Source organism: Lepisma saccharinum, chromosome 7 (genome assembly GCF_977018435.1).
Source record: "Lepisma saccharinum chromosome 7, izLepSacc3.1, whole genome shotgun sequence".
Taxonomy (NCBI): Eukaryota; Metazoa; Arthropoda; class Insecta; order Zygentoma; family Lepismatidae; genus Lepisma; species Lepisma saccharinum.
In genome coordinates this window covers 53,930,697-53,952,371 of record NC_139235.1, presented here as the reverse complement: position 1 = coordinate 53,952,371, position 21,675 = coordinate 53,930,697, and the positions used below count along the sequence as shown (strand labels likewise).

The window sequence follows — 21,675 nt, the reverse complement described above, 5'->3', positions numbered from 1 at the left end:
TAGGCTCTCAGAAAGGAAAGAAAATATATGTACTGATGGGGTGAAGCTGATGCGAAAGGAAATGTAAACTGTAAACACACTTAAATTTCTCTTGATTTAAAATTCAATATTTTTATAGGTAAAAATATCAAACATTTGTAGAATAATATGCAAGATACTAATCATGTTAAACCGTATAGTGTTATAATCATTAAACTGTAAATAAACATTGCAAACTATCATTAAAAATCGCCAAAAATCCACCCTGATTCCAACTTTACAAAAAACATCACAAAGAGTAATAAAATACAATTTACATGGTCATAACTAGGGATGGCCAAATCCGGATCCTGGCGGATCCGAAATCAGATCCGGTTGGTTCCGGATCCTAAGGATCCAGATCCTAAAATTTTTCGGATCCGGAATTTTCATATCCGGATCCAGAACTTTCGGATCCGGATCCAGAATTTTCGGATCCGGATCCATTTTGCCATCCCACATGCGCTTCTTTGGAAAGTAAGAATGTGCTTATAACATATTGTTACCTGCTAATATATATATATATATATATATATATATATATATATATATATATATATATATATATATATATATATATATATATATATATATATATATATATATATATATATCGCACATGCACGATTTGTAATTAATTAATACACTTACAAGGGAGGTCTAAGTCTCCCCCTCCGATTTCCATGAAACTTGGCAGGTGTATAGAGGTGTATATATGGCATAGGAAGAAACAGAGAGCATAGGGCCTCTCTATACACGTGTCAAATTTCATGGAAATCGGAGGGGGACACAGGGGTCAGATGATCCCCACGTCAATTTGTCCTCATCTTGACATTTGAGGCGGGTTTTGCTCCCTAAAACAGTTTTTTAGCCGAAACAAAAAGAAACATGTATTTCTTCCTTTGGGCCCCTCTATACACCTGCCAAGTTTCATGAAAATCGGAGGGGGACACAGGGGTCAGATCCTTATTTCAATTTGTCCTCATCTTGACATTTGAGGGGATTTTGCCCCCTAAAACAGTTTTTAGCTGAAACAAAAAAACACGTATTTCTTCCTTTGGGTCCCTTTATACACCTGCCACGTTTCATGGAAATCGGAGGGGAACACAGGGATCAGATCCCCACTTCAATTTGTCCTCATCTTGACAATTGAGTAGGTTTCGCCCTGTAAAACCGTTTTTTATAATAATAATAATAATCATCATCATCCTTTGCGCAACAGCCCATGAAGGGCCTGGGCATAAATACCGACTGCCGGTCTCCTCCCACACTTTCTCTCGTCACCTCTAAGCGTGGAGATCTTCAACCAGTATTGGAATAGTCGGGGGGTCAGCCCAACGTATCCCCAGCCGTTATAGTAGGTCGTCTCGACCGGATTACACTCACTCACTCGGAGCTCCCCAATTTCGTCACGATGGTGGGTTGCCACCGGCCCTATACGTAGGCCGAAAAATTCCAACCAGAGCCGGATTCGAACCTACGCCGTCCCACAGCGAACGATCTCAAGACGATTGAATCCCTTAACCTGCTCAACTATGGAGGAGGACAAAACCGTTTTTTAGCTGAAACAAAAAAAAAACCACGTATTTCTTCCTTTGGGCCCCACTATACACCTGCCAAGTTTCACGGAAATCGGAGGGGGACACATAAGTCAAATGTCCACTTAAATTTGTCCACATATTTACATTTGAGGGGGGGGTTGTCCCCTAAAACAGTTTTTTAGCCGAAACAAAAAAAAACACGCATTTCTTCATTTGGGCCCGTTTATACACACGCCTGCCAAGTATCATGGAAATCGTAGGGGGACACAGGGGTCAGATCCTCACTTCAATTTGTCCTCATCTTGACATTTGAGGGGTTTTGCCCCCTAAAACAGTTTTTTAGCTGAAACAAAAAAACACGTAATTCTTCCTTTGGGCCCCACTATACTGCCAAGTTTCATGGAAATCGGAGGGGGACACTTAGATAATCTCCCTTGTTAGTCTTACACTTTGTAATTATATAACACTGCATATATTATAATGTTTTATTTTAATTTGTAAAACTGTAACTGTAGAACAATTGTATAATTTTTGTATAACATTTCTATCTTGTTATATGTGTTAAAGGTTTCATCCTGGAATGGAATGTCTCACATTTATGTGTTTTCATTTCCAATACATTCGAATTTGAATACATTCGAATACATATTCGTTTCAATGGCATTTACAAAATCACCTCTGACATTTTATGTTAAACAAGTAAGATTATTTTTGTGCACGAGTGTGTTAGCCGATGCATAGCGAAGTATTTTAGGAACAACACTTGAAAAAAATTCTTGTAGGACTAACTAATGAAAAATTTCTTTGTAATCGAAGATCATAATACCTTTTAAGGTGTGGTAATATTATAATGGGATTGAGATACGAAACTCTCGGATCCAGATCAGGAACTCTCGGATCCGGATTCAGAATTTTCGGATCCGGATCCAGATCCTTAACTTTTGGATCCGGATCCGTTTGGCCATCCCTAGTCATAACAGGTTATTTAAAACATATGTTATGCCAATCCCTTTAGATATCTTATAATACTAGGGGCATATATAACCCAGGTTGGACAACAGTGGTACAGTGTGTGTATTTTTCCTTTTGCATTCCTTTTCTGGTACTTTTGACTAATCACAACAATGAGAATGAGAGATGATTCAATGAAGAGACATCACAAAACAACACTAATGCCTAGGCTGGGATTCAAACCCTGAAAATTCAATACTGAGATCGAAAGTCAACCACTTGTTGGGCTCAGCTATTGACATTAAATTAAATTATAATTCTCCACATAATAAAAACATTTTCCATGTAATTTTCTTAATATTCACCCTCATCTGGTGGTCTAGTTGGTAGGGTGTCTGACTGCAAGTTGGAGACCAGGTTCGATTCCCAAAGTCGGAATTTTTTGGGTCTTGTCCCTGCATAAAGAGGCTCTGGGGCTCACCCAGCCTGAAATCAATGGGTACCTGCGGGCAATAGTAGGGGTAAAGGAACCTGGAGCATGGAGCAGATCCCATCATCTCGAAAATGGCCAAGATCGAGAATGGGTGGGGCCCTATACCAACATCCCTTAAATGTGCTTTCATGGCACAGTGCTATATGCAGGGGGAACTGGATGCTCCAAAACAATACAAACAGGGTAACCAAACCAGAAGGATGAAACTATCATTCGAAAGCTTGTGGACTGGTGTCACAAGAATATTACATCTGGATGTTGGAAAGCTAGCATGGGTAGTGCTCGATAAATTTTCTTCAAAGCTAGGTGCCAGCTCTGAAAATCAAGCGCCAGGAAACCGCCTACTAGCAATTGTGCATACTACAGTATGTTTCAAAAGTCGCGCAATCCAAACTTTGAAAATGTATATCATGAAAATTGTAACAGATATTTACACCGGGTTTTCTGCACTAAACTAATCCTGTAGGCTATCACTGGGTTCATAAATTTATATTAGCATTTATCTAAATAAAAGCAATTACATTATTTTAAAAAAAAAACATTGTTAATTTGCTGAAAACATCTGACAACTGATTTCCAACAATAAATACCAACTCTTAAACAATTTGTGGGATCATTTGTTGGTGTTTGACTGGTTCTAAAACAGTTGCTTTGTGAGATATAGCAGAAGCAGAGCATTTTCATTGGAAATCCTCTTGCACATGAGTGTAAGAATGAGTAGTAAAATACTTTTCAGACATGCACATGCACTGGTACAATGAATACGCCATGCTGAATCAATTAAAAAAACAGGCACGGTAGCGGCAAAAGTGAGCGAAGAGAATTGAATGTAACCTGGGGCAGCCTAGGACTCTCTCAAGAGTCCAATTTCGGCACAACATCTTTATTTACGATTTTTCACGTAAATGTATAGCCAATACTTAGACATATGTTGCATGCGACTGTTGGCAATATTTCGACCTGCTAGTGTTGCCATATACGGAGATATGTCCCAAAAATGGCACTTTCACTCAATCCATAAAATTGCCAGTCAAAAATTCATCAAACGTTGAACATGGCCAATATGGGTCGCAAATGACTTACTGACATGGCATCAGTCATCAAATGTCTAATTATGATCCTTCGATAATTTCTTACATATTTTTCTTGCTCAGAAGTTCATTTCTGGAAAAACTTTAATGCTGCTTTCCATCAGTTATTAATTTATATAATTTTCTGTACGGAGTGGACTGATAATTTTAAGCATTGAAAAATATCTCAATGGATGAGGCTTTATAATGCAGAAAACCCGGTGTAAATATCTCTTACGGTTTTCATGATATACATTTCCAACGTTTGGGTTGTGTAACTTTTGAAAGACTCTGTATAAGATGCTGAGCATCACGGTATTCAAAACATCACTAAATTATTTGATAAAGCAGAAAATGGGGTGTTGGGGGACAAAGGGTAAGAAATTGTTACGGACTTTGAATGTTCACAACGTTGAAAAAAAGATCATTTGCTAACTTACGCTGTACTGCAATTTGAACTTAGAGATCCATCAAAATTTCGTACATATTACAGCAAAAGATCACAGTCACCAGGCTGAAAGTTTTAGTCGCCATGGCAACCTGGCGACCGGGATTTTGCGAGCTCTGAGCATGGGTATGTAATAGTTTATTATTTTAAATTTAACAGTTGACTTGAAGTTACTATGAAACGTAAGTATTTATAAATGGTGTTTTAATGTTGATTATCAAGTTAGCTTACCTGGTTTCAATTGGGAACTGTTCCTCCTGGCCTCCATAATAATATTGTTCTGCTCCTCTTCACCTTTGAAAGAAAAAAAGAAGCAAATAGTCAATTTGAAAACTAACAAAAGATCCTTTGGGAACTACGACACCATATTGTGTTAAGGTGAAGAGTGAAGTTTCACACCTTGTGTGCATTATTTCAATATCGTCTGAATGGGGAACCTTCTTACAGAAAAATGCATTAAATACAAAATATTTCATAAAAAATAATTGTGTTCAAAGAGTTGCCTCTCCTTCTCTGACCACATCTCTGCAGTCACTAAGGGTTCCATGTGTATGCTGGGTCTACTATGTTTTCTTACCAAAATAAACAACCTGACTGCTCTCAGCACTTTTGACAAATCTTTTGTTTCACCAAAAACTAATACTGTTCTCCGATATGGTCTATGGCATGCCCCTCAAATTTAGATAGACTAAATTCTGTCCTAAATTTCTTCCTGCCCATTGTTCATCACCGAATTTTATCCACAAAACACTTACTAAAGCCAATTCTTCTGAATATATTAAATATCCAAACTCCTCACGAGAGATATAGACTGGCAGACCATATATTCCTGCATAAAATAGTTATGGCAACATCAGAAGTGACCACCTTCTACAGGAAATTGCCTTTCGAGTGCCACCCCACTCAAAAAGAAGCACTCAATTTTTCACTTCTCAGAAGCCAAGATTGTGCCTCATCCAGCGTTCACTGTTCCCTAGACTGCCCAGCCAATACAATAATCTGACAAGCCAAATAGACATTTTGTTAATCTGGCACGTTTTAGAAGACTGTTGACTAAAAGTATACAAGTCGCTTAACCTCATGTTACGATTATTACATGTAATTAATTTTCTTATTTTATGCTATTATTTTTGTTATTTTCTTTTGTTAATACGTTCCAATAAAAAATGGCTAATGCTGTATTTCGAATCTTCTATTAAATATATAAATAAACAAACAGCTAATCAAATGGAAGTATCAACTTTTCCGCCTGACAATTACAGCTTCAACCTGTCCTCTTTCGGTTAATATATTATACCCGGAAGTTTGATATTCCCAAGAGAACAAATACTCCCATAAGCGTAATGTATTTCTCCTTGCCTCCTATGGTCTCTTGACAGTGTTGCTGAACCTGATGAGAATAAAAGAGCTAGATTTCACCTCAAATAGATTTAAAACTGACTTTCAAGGAGCTAAATTTTCGAAAGCACGATTAGTGTCTCCTAAGGTACTTTTAGGTACCAAAAAGGGGGTGGAGGTGCTGGTATTGCCGTTAACTTTAAAGTTATGACAATTTATTCTTAGCTTTCACTGTCTAGATCTGGCAGCATCACCCATCTAAATAATCCAACGATGGTCGAAAATAAAGTATTCTCAGAGAACAATATTATGTCACCTTCATGTCAGCCATGCAACTATTAAAAAGTAGCTGGTGAGGTAAGAGGGAGGTGATGCAATAGAGCCATGTAACAATATCATGTGCAAAATGTATATTTATGGCAGTAGTTGGTCTACCTGGACCGGAGCCAGTGATGGCATCATAGTGGAGCAGATGCCTCAGTTAACAGTCAAACGAGTGCAGGAAGAAGCAGACCTAGCTATCTCCAAAAGAGACAAGTTGGCAATAATGTTCGCCGCCGCCACAGAAGGCAGGGCCTTGTGGAAACCCTTCCTCATGCCCTTAAGGTTGCAATACTGTAAATGAAACAAAAAAGTAGAAAAATAGTACATGATAAACAATAGGTATTCATGGAAATTTCAACCATATACTATAACTAAGGATGTGAAGTTTGTTTTATTTTTCCCTAAATTTTGATATTTTGTACTGTAATTTGGTGTTACTGAAGCTGTATTTAACAAGAGAATTAGACTTGCTTTATCTATTAATGCATCCTGGACTACATTTGGCAGACAAGCAAGGTGTCTGCACTCCCAGCCAGTATAATCTAATGAAGGGCTGGTGTTGTTGTCCCTATATATTTGTGATTTTCTCTTCTATTCGTCTTTTATCACCAACTTAGAAGAAATTGTACATAAATTAAAGGTGGAGAAAAGTGAAGATGAAAAAACTAAATCAATGAATCAGTCATTGTGACTGACCACAAGCATAATTTCTTGACATATTGAGTTCTTGACCTACTTGTTGATTTTATTACTCTTTCATGACTATCTAGACAGGCAGACACCCTAGAAACTAGAAATGACCAAATTTCTTGCATTTGGTTAACTAATTCATCTCATCAGCCACTAAAAACGAAATATTTATTGAAGAATATCAAACAAATCTTTGAACCAGGGTTGGCATTTTGCCTGGGTTTTTCGAAAAACCCAAAACAGATGGGTTTTTAGATAAAACCAGAAAACAAAACATGGTGCCAAAAACGGGGTGCAAACGTAGGACACACACATCTATGCATGGTACCTACAATATGCAAAGGTATGGGACCGTAAGAGTAGTAAACTGTCGATTTTTTAAACTACATCAGGATTTTATTTTCTTAAAAATTTTAATTTTCTTATTTTAAACTGATTGCAACTCAAACTGGCGGTTAACCTTGATGGCTATTTCTGGCACGTTCTGTCCGATGGGTGTCAACAAACTAGTTGCAAAGTAAAAGCTGAAGGGATCACATCACACTCCCGAAGCAACGTTGCAAAGCGACTGTGTGTCTGCCTGCATTGCGACCTGTGGGTGGTCCTTCCGGAAACTTCGTCGTTCAGGACCACGTGTGTAACCCCCCCGCTCATTTCTGATGCTGACAATATCACTACACATTTGAAAACCTATCCTGAGAGGCTTACAGGTGTCAGAGATTCCTGTCTGCTAACGATTAAAGTCTATGCAGACCTTGGCATACCCTCGTTCTCTCTGGACTCGTCAGTGCTTCAGTATCCAGTTTGTGAAGTGTTAACAAGTGTTTTGTTTCAGTTTACACATTACCGGTGCTTTCATGCAGTCTAATAATACCACACAATACGTACAATTTAAAACAATGGTCTTTTGTGTACGACTCTTACATCATTACTAATTGTTGTGAGGATGTTAGAAGGTATTTTGCAGCAGAATTCCCAGACGTTCCTGTTCCACACAGAGACAGTGTTCAAAAACTAATGAACAAATTTAGGGAAACAGTATCTGATCTTGATAAGAAGTGAAGTGCGAAATGGTGTGTGCTTACTGAGGAGAAACTAGACGATGTTGGAGCACGATTGGAACATACTCCTCAAAAAGTCTTTCAACGCCTTGCACAAGAAACAGATATTTCCTTGACATCTGCGTGGCGAGCTACCAAGCTTTGAAACATCAGAGAGAAATTGAAGCAAATTCAGAAGAGGAACATATGTGTTAGTGAAAATTTTCTATAAAGATGCGGTAAATGTGTGAGTGCAGGAGGACAACATTTCTAACACCTCTTGTAACATGTAACCTCTTGTACATGCTTATTTTTAACACGCTCTCACAGTCTGGCATGCTAGTCGCCGCTCCACGGATGACACGGCCCTGAAAAGCACTTTAAAATCACTTAGCCTGGTAAAAGTTTTGTAAGTAAAGCTAAAGTTTTGTAAGTGAAGCTGAAGAGTTGCAACTTGCTCATTTTAACAAGTTCTCTATGTATTGAATTGTCTATTAGTAGGGACGTAAAGTTTTAGTTTTATTTTTCCCTAAATTTCAGGGTTTATTTTTAACTGCAATTAGGTGTTACTTTTCGTGGTTTAAAGCAAATTTCGGTGTTATTAATAGAAAATCAGTGTTATTTTCACATTCCTATTTATTGTTCCTTCTATGCTTCAGATTGTCACATAGCTTTAGTTATGGAGAATTAAGGCAAATTTTAGTTTTAATGACAAAAATAAATAAATCGAAGACTAACCTTTGTGAGAAATTACCAAATTTCTTGCATTTGGAAAACTATTTCATCTCATCGGCCACTAAATATGAAATGTTTATTGAAGGATATCACCCAAATCTTTGAACACAATCATATTTCAAACCTTTCACTCTCAAGGAATAAAATTTTCAAAAATTGTTTTCTTAAATTCACTTTTCAGTTTACAATAATATTGATGATTTTCCATGCACAGATGGTGCGTAGTAAATGTTCACAGTATTCACTCACCACACTTCCTATGTATAAAAAAAACTTCTAAATAGAAAGATAGCAGTTTTATTTTTTTCATTCACTCCAATCGAATTATTGCTTTAACAAAGGCTTCCACAGTTCGAAGTGTGATGCACACCATATCTTCTTTCCTTCTTTTAAGCTTCTCGAAGTCTTTGAAGACAGAAAGTTGCCGGTTGTTACACTCACATTACTTTTATTCTCGGGCCTCCCCCTCGGTGTAGTGGTAATGTGGCTGCCTTGTAATCAAGTGGTCCCGGGATTGATACACGGTGGAGGCACCACAGTGGTTCGGATTCAACAAACTGTAGTCCAGTCCTGAATAGCCTTTATGTGCATAAAGTGGACGTGAAACAGCCTCTCACTTCCATTGCGCTTAATCAAGGAATCCTTCCGCTCCAATGTTATTTTGAAATTCAGTGATTACAAAATAATGTACTTCTATCTAAAGCATAAAGTCTTTCAGAAGCAAACTAATGCATTCACTGCTGGCTTTGGGATGCTGCGAAGTACAGCACAGAAGGAAAAGGAAATGAAAGACACTGCACAAACCATGCAGCTTCAGTGATCTGACTGACTGAAATTTCCCTAACAATGCCAAAAACACAGTCAGTTCTCAAAATACCATTTTGTGTACACACATGCAACCACACCCCTATGCTCCTCCACACACAACAGGTGTTTCTCTCTGAACATTTTCCCGTTTCTGCAAAACTTCCCTTCAGAGAAGATTCCCGTGGCAAAATCTATTTCAGGACGAGGTCAAAGCATTGTCAGTTATTTCTGCACCAAACTGCAATACATGAAGCATGACAAACTCTTTTGAATCGAACTTTCACTAGCTAGACTAGAAATGGAAAAAAATTCATAGCGCTTTTGGTAGTTCTTTTTGAACAGAAGTGTTAAGCCCAGTTTATAGTGCATATTTCGCAGAGTTTTTCGCATTAAAGTGCAAATTCGGTGTTATTCTGAAAAATGGCGTAATTCGAGTTATTTCGCTATTTCCAAACACCAAAAACTTGTCTTCGTAACCTACCCAAATACCTTTTAAAAACTTTATTTTGCTTTCCTCAACTTTTCGGTATTATCGTTAAAACTAAAACGTCACGTCCCTATCTATTAGTGATGCTAACAGGCTATATAAACTGTCGAGAAGCATAGGTCTTAGATACAGAAAACACGAAAAAACTTCTTACCAATCTGAATGCTAGAATGGCTCTGCTCATCTGAATAGCTGGCCGGTAGAGGATGATCATCCTGGTGATACCCCTCGGCCTTCCACGTGCATCTTGACACATGGTCCTCTAGGCATCTCTTGGGAACTCTATGCTCTGAATTCACAGGACATATTGCGATAGCTTCCTCCCCCTGTAAGAAATATGTTAACAATTACAAATAATGCACTTTGCTTTGTCAGTGTACTTGCAAAGACAAAATAATGGTTGGTAGATAATGGGGTACATGAATAAAACTTACTTAGTACAGTATTTACTCACGTATAATGTGCACTTTTCTTCCATAATTTTTGCTCCCAAAAACTGTTGCTGCATATTATGCATGGAATAATTTGGACAGGCAACATGAAACCATTAATGTTTACACTATGTCACGGCGTTTAACATACAACAGGCACAAATTACCAGGTTGGATTTCTTAATACATATTTTTTTAAACCACTATAAAAATGAAATGGCCACTTCCCATAGTTTTTCACTTTGTATCATAGCATTTTCAGGCATCACAAAAAGCGGCACCATCTTGTAGAATTTGAGCATGTACCTCCTGTCACACGGAATGTACATCCGTGTCGGACAAGAAATAATATAAAATAACGTCCTGAGCACTGCAAACATACAACATAATTTTGATCATATTTCTTCTACTACAGAATAAACAATGTGGTTACAGAAGCGAAAACAATGGGATGCTAAACACACTGGAGGGAGAGCTGGCATGGGTTGGTGACTCATTGATTAAGTATGATGTCATTCGCTCTTGATCGGCATAGCAACAGCTTTACAACCTACAACTAAGTAAGCCATTTCTTGAACTTCAATTGTACTGTGTATTATAAACGATATATAATTGCTTGTGCTTTTCCCCATCCAAAAGCAGGGTGCACATTATACATGCATAAATATGGTATATTCAGTACATTTGACTTCCAAAACTGTAACTTCCACAGTTGAAGAAACTAACATACACATTAAATAATTGTTTTAATTTTGTAATTTTGTTACTGTTGACTAGGGTTTCTTTCTAATTTTACTAACTAACTAACTCCCTAGCCTTCTTAAACCCGAAGGTTCATGGCTGCAGCAACAGAGGCCTTCCATCTTTCCCTATCTTGAGCAAGTTCTATATACTCTTTTCCATCCCTACCAATTTCCTTTAGGTCCATCTCAACGTTGTCCCTCCATCTTCGTCTTGGCCTTCCTACAGGTCTCTTACCATCAGGTTTCCCAACAAGAATCCTGTAAACTCCTCTTTCCTCTCCCATTCGTGCCACACGGCCTGCCCACCTAAGTCTTCTTGATTTAATTATTCTAATAATATCTGGACATGAATACAAATTATGTAGTTCTAAATTATGTAACCTTCTCCACTTACCTGTCTCCTCATCCCTTTTAGGTCCAAAGATTTTCCTAAGGATCTTATTTTCAAATACTCTCAATTTATGTTCCTCTTTCAATGTAAGGGACCAAGTTTCACATCCATATAATACTACAGGCAAAATTACTGTTTTGTATATTTTAACTTCTAGTTTCTTAGATATTAAACGAGAAAACAAAAGTTTATGAAGAGAGAAGTAACATGCATCTAGTGAATTAAGCCTACTTTTTATTTCCTCTTTCATATAATTTTCATTTGTTAATATTACTCCTAAGTATTTGAATTTGGAAACTGGTTCAAACGAGTTGTTATCAATAATTAGATTTTGATTATTACCAAACACTTGGTTTCGGCCTGTAAGCATATAGTATTTAGTTTTCTCTTTGTTAACTTCCAAACCTATCTCTTTAGCAGTTTTGAAAAATATTTCTAATTTTACAGCTACTAATATGTTCTCAATTTTTATGTCCACTTTATACACAGATATTCAGTGGACCTACAGTTTAAAGTGGGATTCCAACCACTATGAGCCTTCAGCCAGTAGCAAACGCGTGACCACTTGATTACAAGGCAACAACATTACCACCATGCCATAGGGGAAGCACTTTAAGAACAGTGGTGTTTCAAGTTTTATTATTGTATTATTTAATTGAAATGTTCTAGCTTAGCAAAGTAGAAATCCCGAGGTGAAAGTAAAACTTAATTACTCTATTAATTTTACTGGATTTTTTTGGAAATACATGCTTATTTACTTCCTCTCACACAGTGATTAACAATAAAGCATAAGGTATCTCCCCAATGACATAGTAGTAATGTGCATTGCCTTAACCAAAGGATCCTAGGCTTGATACCAGATGGAGGCACATTGCACAACAGTTTGGATTCTAGTTTAAACTGTAGATCTAGTCACAATTAGCCCATCTGAGTGGACTTTAAACAAAGGGATCTTCTTCATACACTAACTGTCAAGGTAGTTTCAGCAATTTTGCCTCCTGCACCAGAGTGGTTATTGGGCAAACTCGAAAATTTTGCTTTTCTTTCTGTAAAACATGGAAGAGTCAAAAAACTTTTAATGTGCAGTTGTAACCCATGCATACTCGGTTATGCCTTATGTGCATTATTGTTATACTCGTGACCAAAGCACCATAGAAACAACAAAGTCAAGCCACATGTTTCGGTCATTATGACCGACATGGCAGTTAACGTGATAACAGACGTTTCTCAGGCTTTCAGCAAAAAACACCAATTGCATGTTATCAACTAGACGTAAGTCCCTATCACACGGAACTGGATTTCTAGTAGGAATGCCCTAGTTGGTGCTGAACTAACTTTCTAGGTAGCAATCATGGCCACCTAGATGACTGCTTGACTGGTTTGGAGGAATAGGACATGTTCTAATTGCTACTTGCTTTCCTCGACTGGATTCTGTGGAACAGCCAATCAGAGCAAAGTTTCGCCATGTGAAGATAATCTGTGAGTGTGCAAAGGAGCATCTTTGTCTGTGGTTTCTGAGTGTTACTCCAGCAATGTATAATGTATACAGCATGAGTTACACCGCATTGAGTTACACCACCTATGCTGAACACACGGTGTTTACATTTGAAACAACTAAAATATTCTTCCCTGCGTGTACAGTAAACGTTGTAAAGTATGTATTAACAGCGCCATTGTTTTGTACCTAATAACGTTTTATACGACACATTATTCCTCTCGGTTGAATAGTTATCGGCTTTTAAAAATGTGAAGTGATACATTGTTTACATCTCACGTGGCCGCCATTACAACTTCCCTCGTATGGGAACAAAAGTCTAGACAAGTACGCTGATAAGTTCCGTGTGAGGTGAAAACTAGCAAATTGGTAACCAGTCCAGCGCCAACTAGGGCATACCTACTGGAAACCCAGTTCCGTGTGATGCAGGCTTTATTTAAAGTCTTTGATTTAGTGAACCACACAGTTTTGGTTACTAAACTCGACAATTATGACTGTATATCAAGTAAATTGATTGATTGATTGAATTGGTGTTTTAAGTCCACTTTATGCACAGTAAGGCTAATCGGGACTGGTCCTACAGTTTAAAATGGGATCTGAATACTATGTGCCTCCACCATATATCAAGTTAATGTATTGTATTATATGCAATTAAGAAGTGGTTAGATAACAATCAACTTACTAGGCTCATTCAATATACATATAACCGGAAATATGTTGTAACAAATATTTATTACAAGAACCAAAAGGACCACAGTACTATGTTTCAACATAGTCCCGGGTCATTCCATGTCAAGTGAACCAAATTTTGGTCAATTTTGAATGTGACCATCTCGAATTTTATTCATACTTAGTTGTTATGAATAGATCTCGGATTTTAGGTTCTTAACCTATTTTTTTCCTTTGCAGGTAAATAACAAATAAGGTATATCAGTGTTTCATTAAAAAACTAAACAACCGACAAAGTTTTATAGTGCCTAAAATAACCTACTTTGCTTGTTAGAACCTATTTTAGGTTTATGTGCCTAAATTAAACCTTTTATAGGTTTTTATATCTCACAGAGGTATTTACTAGGTTTGGTGGTGAAATAATTCAATGACTGGTGTGTGTGAAACATATTTTCTGTTGATTTCCCTCCCTCCTAGTATATGATGTTTATCAAAGCTTTAAACTAAACAGTGGCAGCGAAAGGGGACAGTTCCCCCCTACTTTTTACCCCTGCACTATACTATAGACTCTTAATGCTAAGCCTTGCCTACTAAGATAAAGTAAACTGTCCTTGAACCCCCCTCCTCCCTATTCTCAGTTTTGGCACCCAATCGTCTCTACTGCTTCACAGTCCCAAGTGCAGCCTCCCCGATGGTGAAGTGGTAGCATCATCACATTGTAATCAAGGGGTTACCGGTTCAATACCCACTGGAGGCACAAGTGTTTCAGATCCAACATTAAAATGTAGGTCCAGTCCCGATTAGCCTTACTGTGCATAAAGTTGACTTTTAAAACAACACATCAATCAATCAATCAACAGTCCCAAGTGCAAACTTCTGATCTGTGAGCCTTGCTCACTCTTGTGTCAGTTTGGTCCTTTTTGGCATTCACACCTTACGAAGTAATGTTTCAGCATTCAAATTTGCACTACTGACTATGTTTCTGTTGAAAGACAATTTTCAGCACATGAAATGATCCTGACAGATAAAAGGTGGAATTTGAGTGTGGATAACGGAAAAAGATTCATGATGGTCACTAGTACCATGATAAAATTCAAGTATAATTCCTGGTTTTCAAGGCAAACTTTCCAAAAATTCAAGGATACAAGCAGATGTTATCTCTATTCCAACCTTACGTATTACCAACTCTCAACCTCCCTTCTACACACAAAAAAATTAACAATATAAAGGGTTTGTATGATTCCAATGTACCAAAAAATTAACCTAATCAACTTCAAGATATATTATTTTGTAATAATCTTTCGTCTGTCAGATAGATTGTTCTGCAAAAGATACTAACAAAGTAAACAGATTGAGAAATTTTTGTTCATTCTCCATGTAGCTTCATTTTTCTTCCTAAAAAAATAAAAGCTAAACTGAGATAAACTTGCCTCAGGGTATTTATAAATGTGTTTAAATTTAATGGGATTTGGATTAATAAAAGTTGCAATTTTTCATGTCTACGGAGAAAAAATTAGAATAAAGAAAATATCCGCTTGTACCTATTTTCATGTTTTGCCAAAATTCATGAATAACTTCCAGAGCCAATAATTCACGCATAATTTCCGGAGCTAATAATTCAGGTGTAATTCCCGGAATTCAAGGAATTCAAAGTGAGTATCCACCCTGATATTGTGCAGGAAATTATACATACGTAATTTATTTTTCATATCAACAAGTAACTTTTTCTAACAGCACGAGTGCAGTATTATAATAATTTGTAGATAATTTTGAAAATGATATAAAGAAATGAAAATTTGTTTAACTAACTAACTAACTCTCTAGCCTTCTTAAACCCGAAGGTTCATGGCTGCAGCAACACAGGCCTTCCATGTTTCCCTATCTTGAGCAAGATCTATATACTCTTTTCCATCCCTACCGACTTCATTTAGGTCCATCTCAACGTTGTCCCTCCATCTTCGTCTTGGCCTTCCTACAGGTCTCTTACCATCAGGTTTCCCAACAAGAATCCTGTAAACTCCTCTTTCCTCTCCCATTCGTGCCACATGGCCTGCCCACCTAAGTCTTGTTGATTTAATTATTCTAATAATATCTGGACATGAATACAAATTACGTAGTTCTAAATTATGTAACCTTCTCCACTCACCTGTCTCCTCATCCCTTTTAGGTCCAAAGATTTTCCTAAGGATCTTATTTTCAAATACTCTCAATTTATGTTCCTCTTTCAATGTAAGGGACCAAGTTTCACATCCATATAATACTACAGGCAAAATTACTGTTTTGTATATTTTAACTTTTAGTTTCATAGATATATTACGAGAAGATAAAAGTTTATGAAGAGAGAAGTAACATGCATCTAGTGAAGTAAGCCTACTTTTTATTTCCTCTTTAATATCATTTTCATTTGTTAATATTACTCCTAAGTATTTGAATTTGGAAACTGGTTCAAACGAGTTGTTATCAATAATTAGATTTTGATTATTACCTAACAGTTGGTTTCAGCATGTAAGCATATATTTAGTTTTCTCTTTGTTAACTTCCAAACCTATCTCTTTAGCAGTTTTGAAAAATATTTTAGCATTATTCTTAATTGTATTCACATCATCCCCCAGTAAGTCTACATCATCTTCATATGCTAACAACTGAGTCACACCATTTAATTTTAGTCCTTCTTTAGTTTCTTTTACCTTCCTAACAGCATATTCTAAGGCAAAATTAAAGAGCAATGGAGATAATTCATCTCCTTGTTTTAACCCATCATGAATTGTAAATTTGTCAGACATATTAATACCCACACGAATTTTACTTTCTGTTTCACTGGTGCATATTTTTATCATACTAACAAGCTTCTTAGGTATTCCAAACTCTACTAATATATTATATAATTTATCTCTTTTGACCGAATCATATGCTTTTTTGAAATCAATGAATAGCTGATGGACATTTTGATTATATTCCCACTTTTTTTCAAGTGTCTGTCTGATGTGAAAAATTTGATCTGTAGTTGATCTGTTACGTTTAAATCCACATTGATAATCACCTATAATTTCATTAGCATATGGGGTTAGTCTTGTTAAAAGAATGTTAGATAATATTTTATATGTTGTTGAGAGTAGAGAAATTCCACGGTAATTATTGCAGTTCATTTTATCACCTTTTTTAAACACAGGAACAGTTATCGATCTTTCCACTGTTGAGGGATTTCTTCTTTATTCCATATTAAACAAATTAATTTATGAATTTGACATATTAATGAATTTCAAACATATTTAATTAACTCAGCTGGTATTAAATCAATGCCAGGTGCTTTGTTATTCTTTAGCCTTTTAATAGCATCTTTAACTTCATTCAAGTTAGGTTCTGGAACTAAAGGTTCTGCTGTGTGTACTTCATTTACTTCTGATTTATCTCCTACATGGACATTTAAAAGGTCATTAAAGTAGTTCTTCCATCTATTTAGAATATCACTTGGGTCAGCTAGAAAATCACCGTCTTTATCTTTTATCAAGTTTACTTTAGGTTGCCACCCCTTTCTAAACTCATTTACACCTTCATATAAATCTCTGATATTTTTATTTTTGCTGTTTGTTTCAATTTCGTTAATTTTGCTTTTCAAGTAATCTCTTTTTTTACTTCTAAATGTGCGGTTAACTTCTCGCTTTATTCTATTATAATTGGTTAGATTTGTATCATCAGAGTTATTTAACCACCTAAGTCTAGCCTGATTTCTTATTTCTATTAGATTATGACATTCATTATCAAACCATGGCTTACTTTTTCTCGGTTTATGGTATCCTATACTTTCTATAGCTGCGGATTCTATTGCATTACGTATGTGCTCCCAATTCTTATTAACGTCTGTTTCATTTATATTTTCATCATCACTTAAATCCTGCAACACATCAAATCTATTTGACAGTTTAATTTGGTAATCTTTCCTAATTCTTTCATCAGTAAACTTTCCTGTATCAAATTTTAGGACTTTTAGATTTTGTTGCTTATGATTTATCACTGAGAGTCTTTCTCTTAATTTAGCAATTACTAAATAATGGTCACTGGCACAGTCAGCACCTCTATGTGTACAAACGTCAATTATACTAGTATGCCTTCTCTTATCAATGAGAATATGATCTATCTGATTATGAGTTTTACCATCTGGAGAAAACCAGGTATATTTATGGATATCTTTATATTTTAAAGTGGTACTTTTCACAATTAAATTCTTTCAGGTTGCAAAAGTAATCAATCTTATACCATTATCATTACTTAATTCATGAAGACTTTCTTTACCAATCGTGGGTTTAAATGTCTCTTCTTTGCCAATCTTTGCATTACAGTCACCTAACAGAATTTTCATATCATACTGAGAAAATTTATCGAAGACCTGTTCTAACTCTGTATAAAAATCATCTTTAGTATTATCATCTTTATCTTCCGTTGGTGCATGTATGTTTATTAAAATAATTTTATACCACCTACCCTGTAAAACTGCATATGATATCCTATCATTAATAAATTCTACTGTTTTAAGAGCCGAGATAATTCTATTATTTATAAAAAAGCCTGTTCCAAAATTATGATTTTCAGTACCACCATAGAAAAAAGTATATTTTTTAGTTTTACAATTCCCTTCTCCTGGCCACCTAACTTCCGGGACAGCTACTACATCTAATTTATACTTAACTATTTCATTAACTGTACACTGAAATGCCCCAGGCCGGTAAAGGCTCAGAACATTCCAGGTGCCTAATTTAATATCCTTATTCCTAATGTAGATCTTATCCTTAGTCCAGAGACCTCCCAAAGTAGTCCCCACCCGGAGATCCGAACGGGGGAATATTTTACCTCTGGAATATTTTACCTTGGGAACATCCATGGCCTTATATTGTTGTTTCTTGACATGTCTTTTTACAGTGCAGAGTTGTCAGCTCTACGCCTAACCCCCAATATGAATGGAGGAACTACTACACCAGACAAACACAAACACATTAGACAGCACAATTACTACACAAGACAAACACAAACACATTAGACAGCACAACTACTACACAAGACACACACAAACACATCACAACTATAACAAAATATAAACACAAACACACCACAACTACTACACAAGACAAACACAAACAAATTAGACAGCACAACTACTACGCAAGACAAAATCAACATACTAGACAGCACAACTACTACACAAACATACTAGACAGCACAACTACAACACAAGACACATACATACACACCACCGATACTACACAAGACAAACAGAAACACATTAGACAGCATAACTACTACACAAAATAAACACAAACACACTAGGCACCACAACTACTACACAAGACAAACCTAAACACTCTACACAGTACAACTACTGCACAAGACACAAAAACAAATAACAACCACTACACAAGAAAAAAACACAAACGCACATCTACTTTATGGTCATATAACTATTTTGAAACTGACTATAATTACCCAGTTTATTATTATGAAAATAGGCAATAATGTGTTGAATATTTGTACCATATTAGAGTACTTCCATAAAGTTACTTTCTAAACTTTTCAAATTAGTGAACATATACACGTGTTCCCTTTCATCCAATACAACATGCATATATTTTTAAAGTCATTAAGATCATTTACGATGAGGATGAGTGATGATATGCTGAAACTGATGAAGGGACACTCACAAAGAACACCCATGACGGTAAACGAATCCGGAACTTCTGGCGCTGCAGCATGCTGTACCAACAACTCCGCTACAGAGGTCGGCACTGTGTCATTTTGAAGGAAGGAGGTGGAAGTTGTAGATTATGATAAACATTCTTTTGTAGAAGATTAATTACTGAACATCTAGAATGACATAATGACCTTGTATGTCAATATTCAATTGTTTCGCTGTCATTTATGGAATTATGTAAAGCTGTATGATTTCGAGTTAAGGAGTTTAAGGGGTGACCCTTTTTCAAAGACACCCAAATGTCAACCTCACTTCCACGTAGTACACCATGGACTGAGTTTGCAGACTAACAAGGCTCTGGCGTCTGGAACCATGGCCAGTAAAATCCTCTATGGAACTTTTGTTGTGCGCCGTTCATATGCGTTTGTCCCTTCATTTTATTTATTTAACCGAAGATTCCAAATACAGCGTTAGCCATTTTACATAAGAAAGTATTGACACCCCATTAAATTAATATTCTTCAAAGCCTGCAAAGAAATTAATGTAAAAATTTTCTTCCTTGCTTCGCTCGCATTGGTTTCTTGCTACGATGTGTGCTTGGCGCTTTACTGACATGAATCTGAAGTTTTTATACTAAAGCCGCATTACAAGACAAGCGATATTCTCGATTGATTGATTTGGTGTTTTAAGTCCACTTTATGCACTCTTAGGTTAATCGGGACTGAACCTACAGTTTAAAGTGGGATCCACGCGATATTCTCGATTATGATGACCGATTTTAGGGGTGGTCTTGAGTGATGGCACCCCTGTTCAGGGAGGAGGGGCAGATCAATTCTAATGTTCAGTAAAGCTAAGGAAAAAGGTACTTTCGGTAGACATGACGTCGTAATTAACTATTTTGTGGGGATTACGGTATGGTTTAAGGGTGCGAATGATATGATTTGGGGGGACGCATGACATGATTTTGGGCGAGATGCGCCATTGGCCTCGGGGGTGGGGGGATGGGCACCCCTGATATAATGATATTAGCTTATTCGTTTTGTAGCAGCTAAATTATCGTAGCACCAAAATTTGTTTAGAAAATTAATATTTGGTTATTACGGTTCTTGTGAAATTTTGTTATTAACGATTGTATCTAATCAGTATTTTTCAGAAATTTTGTACCAAATTAAGTCTTTTTGCAACCTATTTCAGGATTTTTTTAGCCTAATTTGAGGTTTTTGTGTAGTTTTCTTTCACTGTTATCTAGATATTATCAATAGTTTAATAGAATTACATAATCATGAAACTATTGATAATATCTAGACAACAGTGAAAGAAAACTACACAAAAATTCACGTCAATGCTCTAGAAGCAATTCTAAGCTGATGTAATTTTTCATATTTTGGAATATCACAGCAGTTTTTCAAATAGAGAGTATTTTTTTAAAAAAATGCACCCATTCGGGTGCCAAAGGTCCAGCCAAGCCTTAATGTGATCATTGTCTTTATTTGATTTTCTCCAGACCCTATTTATCCCATCTGACCAGTATATATTAATCTTAGACTCGTCTGACCATATGACACTATACCAAAATTTCTGGTCCTTGTCGATGTGCTCTTTCCGGAATTAAAGTCTATTCCTGCGATTCACCTTATTTACATACGGCCTCTTTCGTGGTATTCTGACATAATATCCATACTGTCACAAGGCATGTCGGACAGTTTGATCGGACATCATCTTGCCAGCAACATTTTCTACTAACGGTCGTAACTGAGGAATACTTAGTCGGGGGTTTTCTCGCACTCTTTTTAAAATAAAATGTTCATCACGTTTATTCAACCGTTTCTCTTTTGGTTTTCTCGGCACATTCTATATTGAACCTTCCTCTGTAAATTTGTTTACTATGTATTGAACTGTGGAGTGTGATTTATTGACTATTTGTCCAATTTTTCTTAACGAATAACCTCTAAGGGCCAAATTTATAATAACATCCTTCAGATCGGAACTAAGTTCCTTCACCTTGGCCATTTCAAACATGCTGATAGATAGACGATAGGCCTACAAAAAGCCTATTACATGCTTTGGAGCTCAAACAATGAAATTTTATACAACACAAAATGTCATATATATTTCTCTCTGCTTTCGACCAAACTTTTCTTGCTCTCATGCATTGGTGGTGTGGAGAAGAAGGTGCGAAATGGTTGTACAGCACCCCTTAATACTCCGCATCTGCCATGTTACATTATGTATGACTTACTAAAACTTTGTCATCACATTGGAGTAACACCGCTGTCATTGTAGACAATAACATTGATCGTAATCTGAAAAAGAACCCACATTTG

At 36.4% G+C, this 21,675-nt stretch overlaps 1 protein-coding gene across 1 annotated transcript in view; it reads right to left on the bottom strand.

Annotated features, from left to right (window-relative positions):
- LOC145989858 (U11/U12 small nuclear ribonucleoprotein 48 kDa protein-like) overlaps positions 1-21,675 on the bottom strand; it is an 83,643-nt gene that overhangs the window by 35,493 nt on the left and 26,475 nt on the right. Inside the window, exons 2-3 of the mRNA XM_083125318.1 lie at positions 10,097-10,268; positions 4,753-4,815 (exon numbers count right to left, since the gene is read on the bottom strand). Of these exons, the coding sequence (XP_082981444.1) occupies positions 4,753-4,815; positions 10,097-10,268 (235 nt within the window). The remainder of the gene's footprint in view (positions 1-4,752; positions 4,816-10,096; positions 10,269-21,675) is intronic.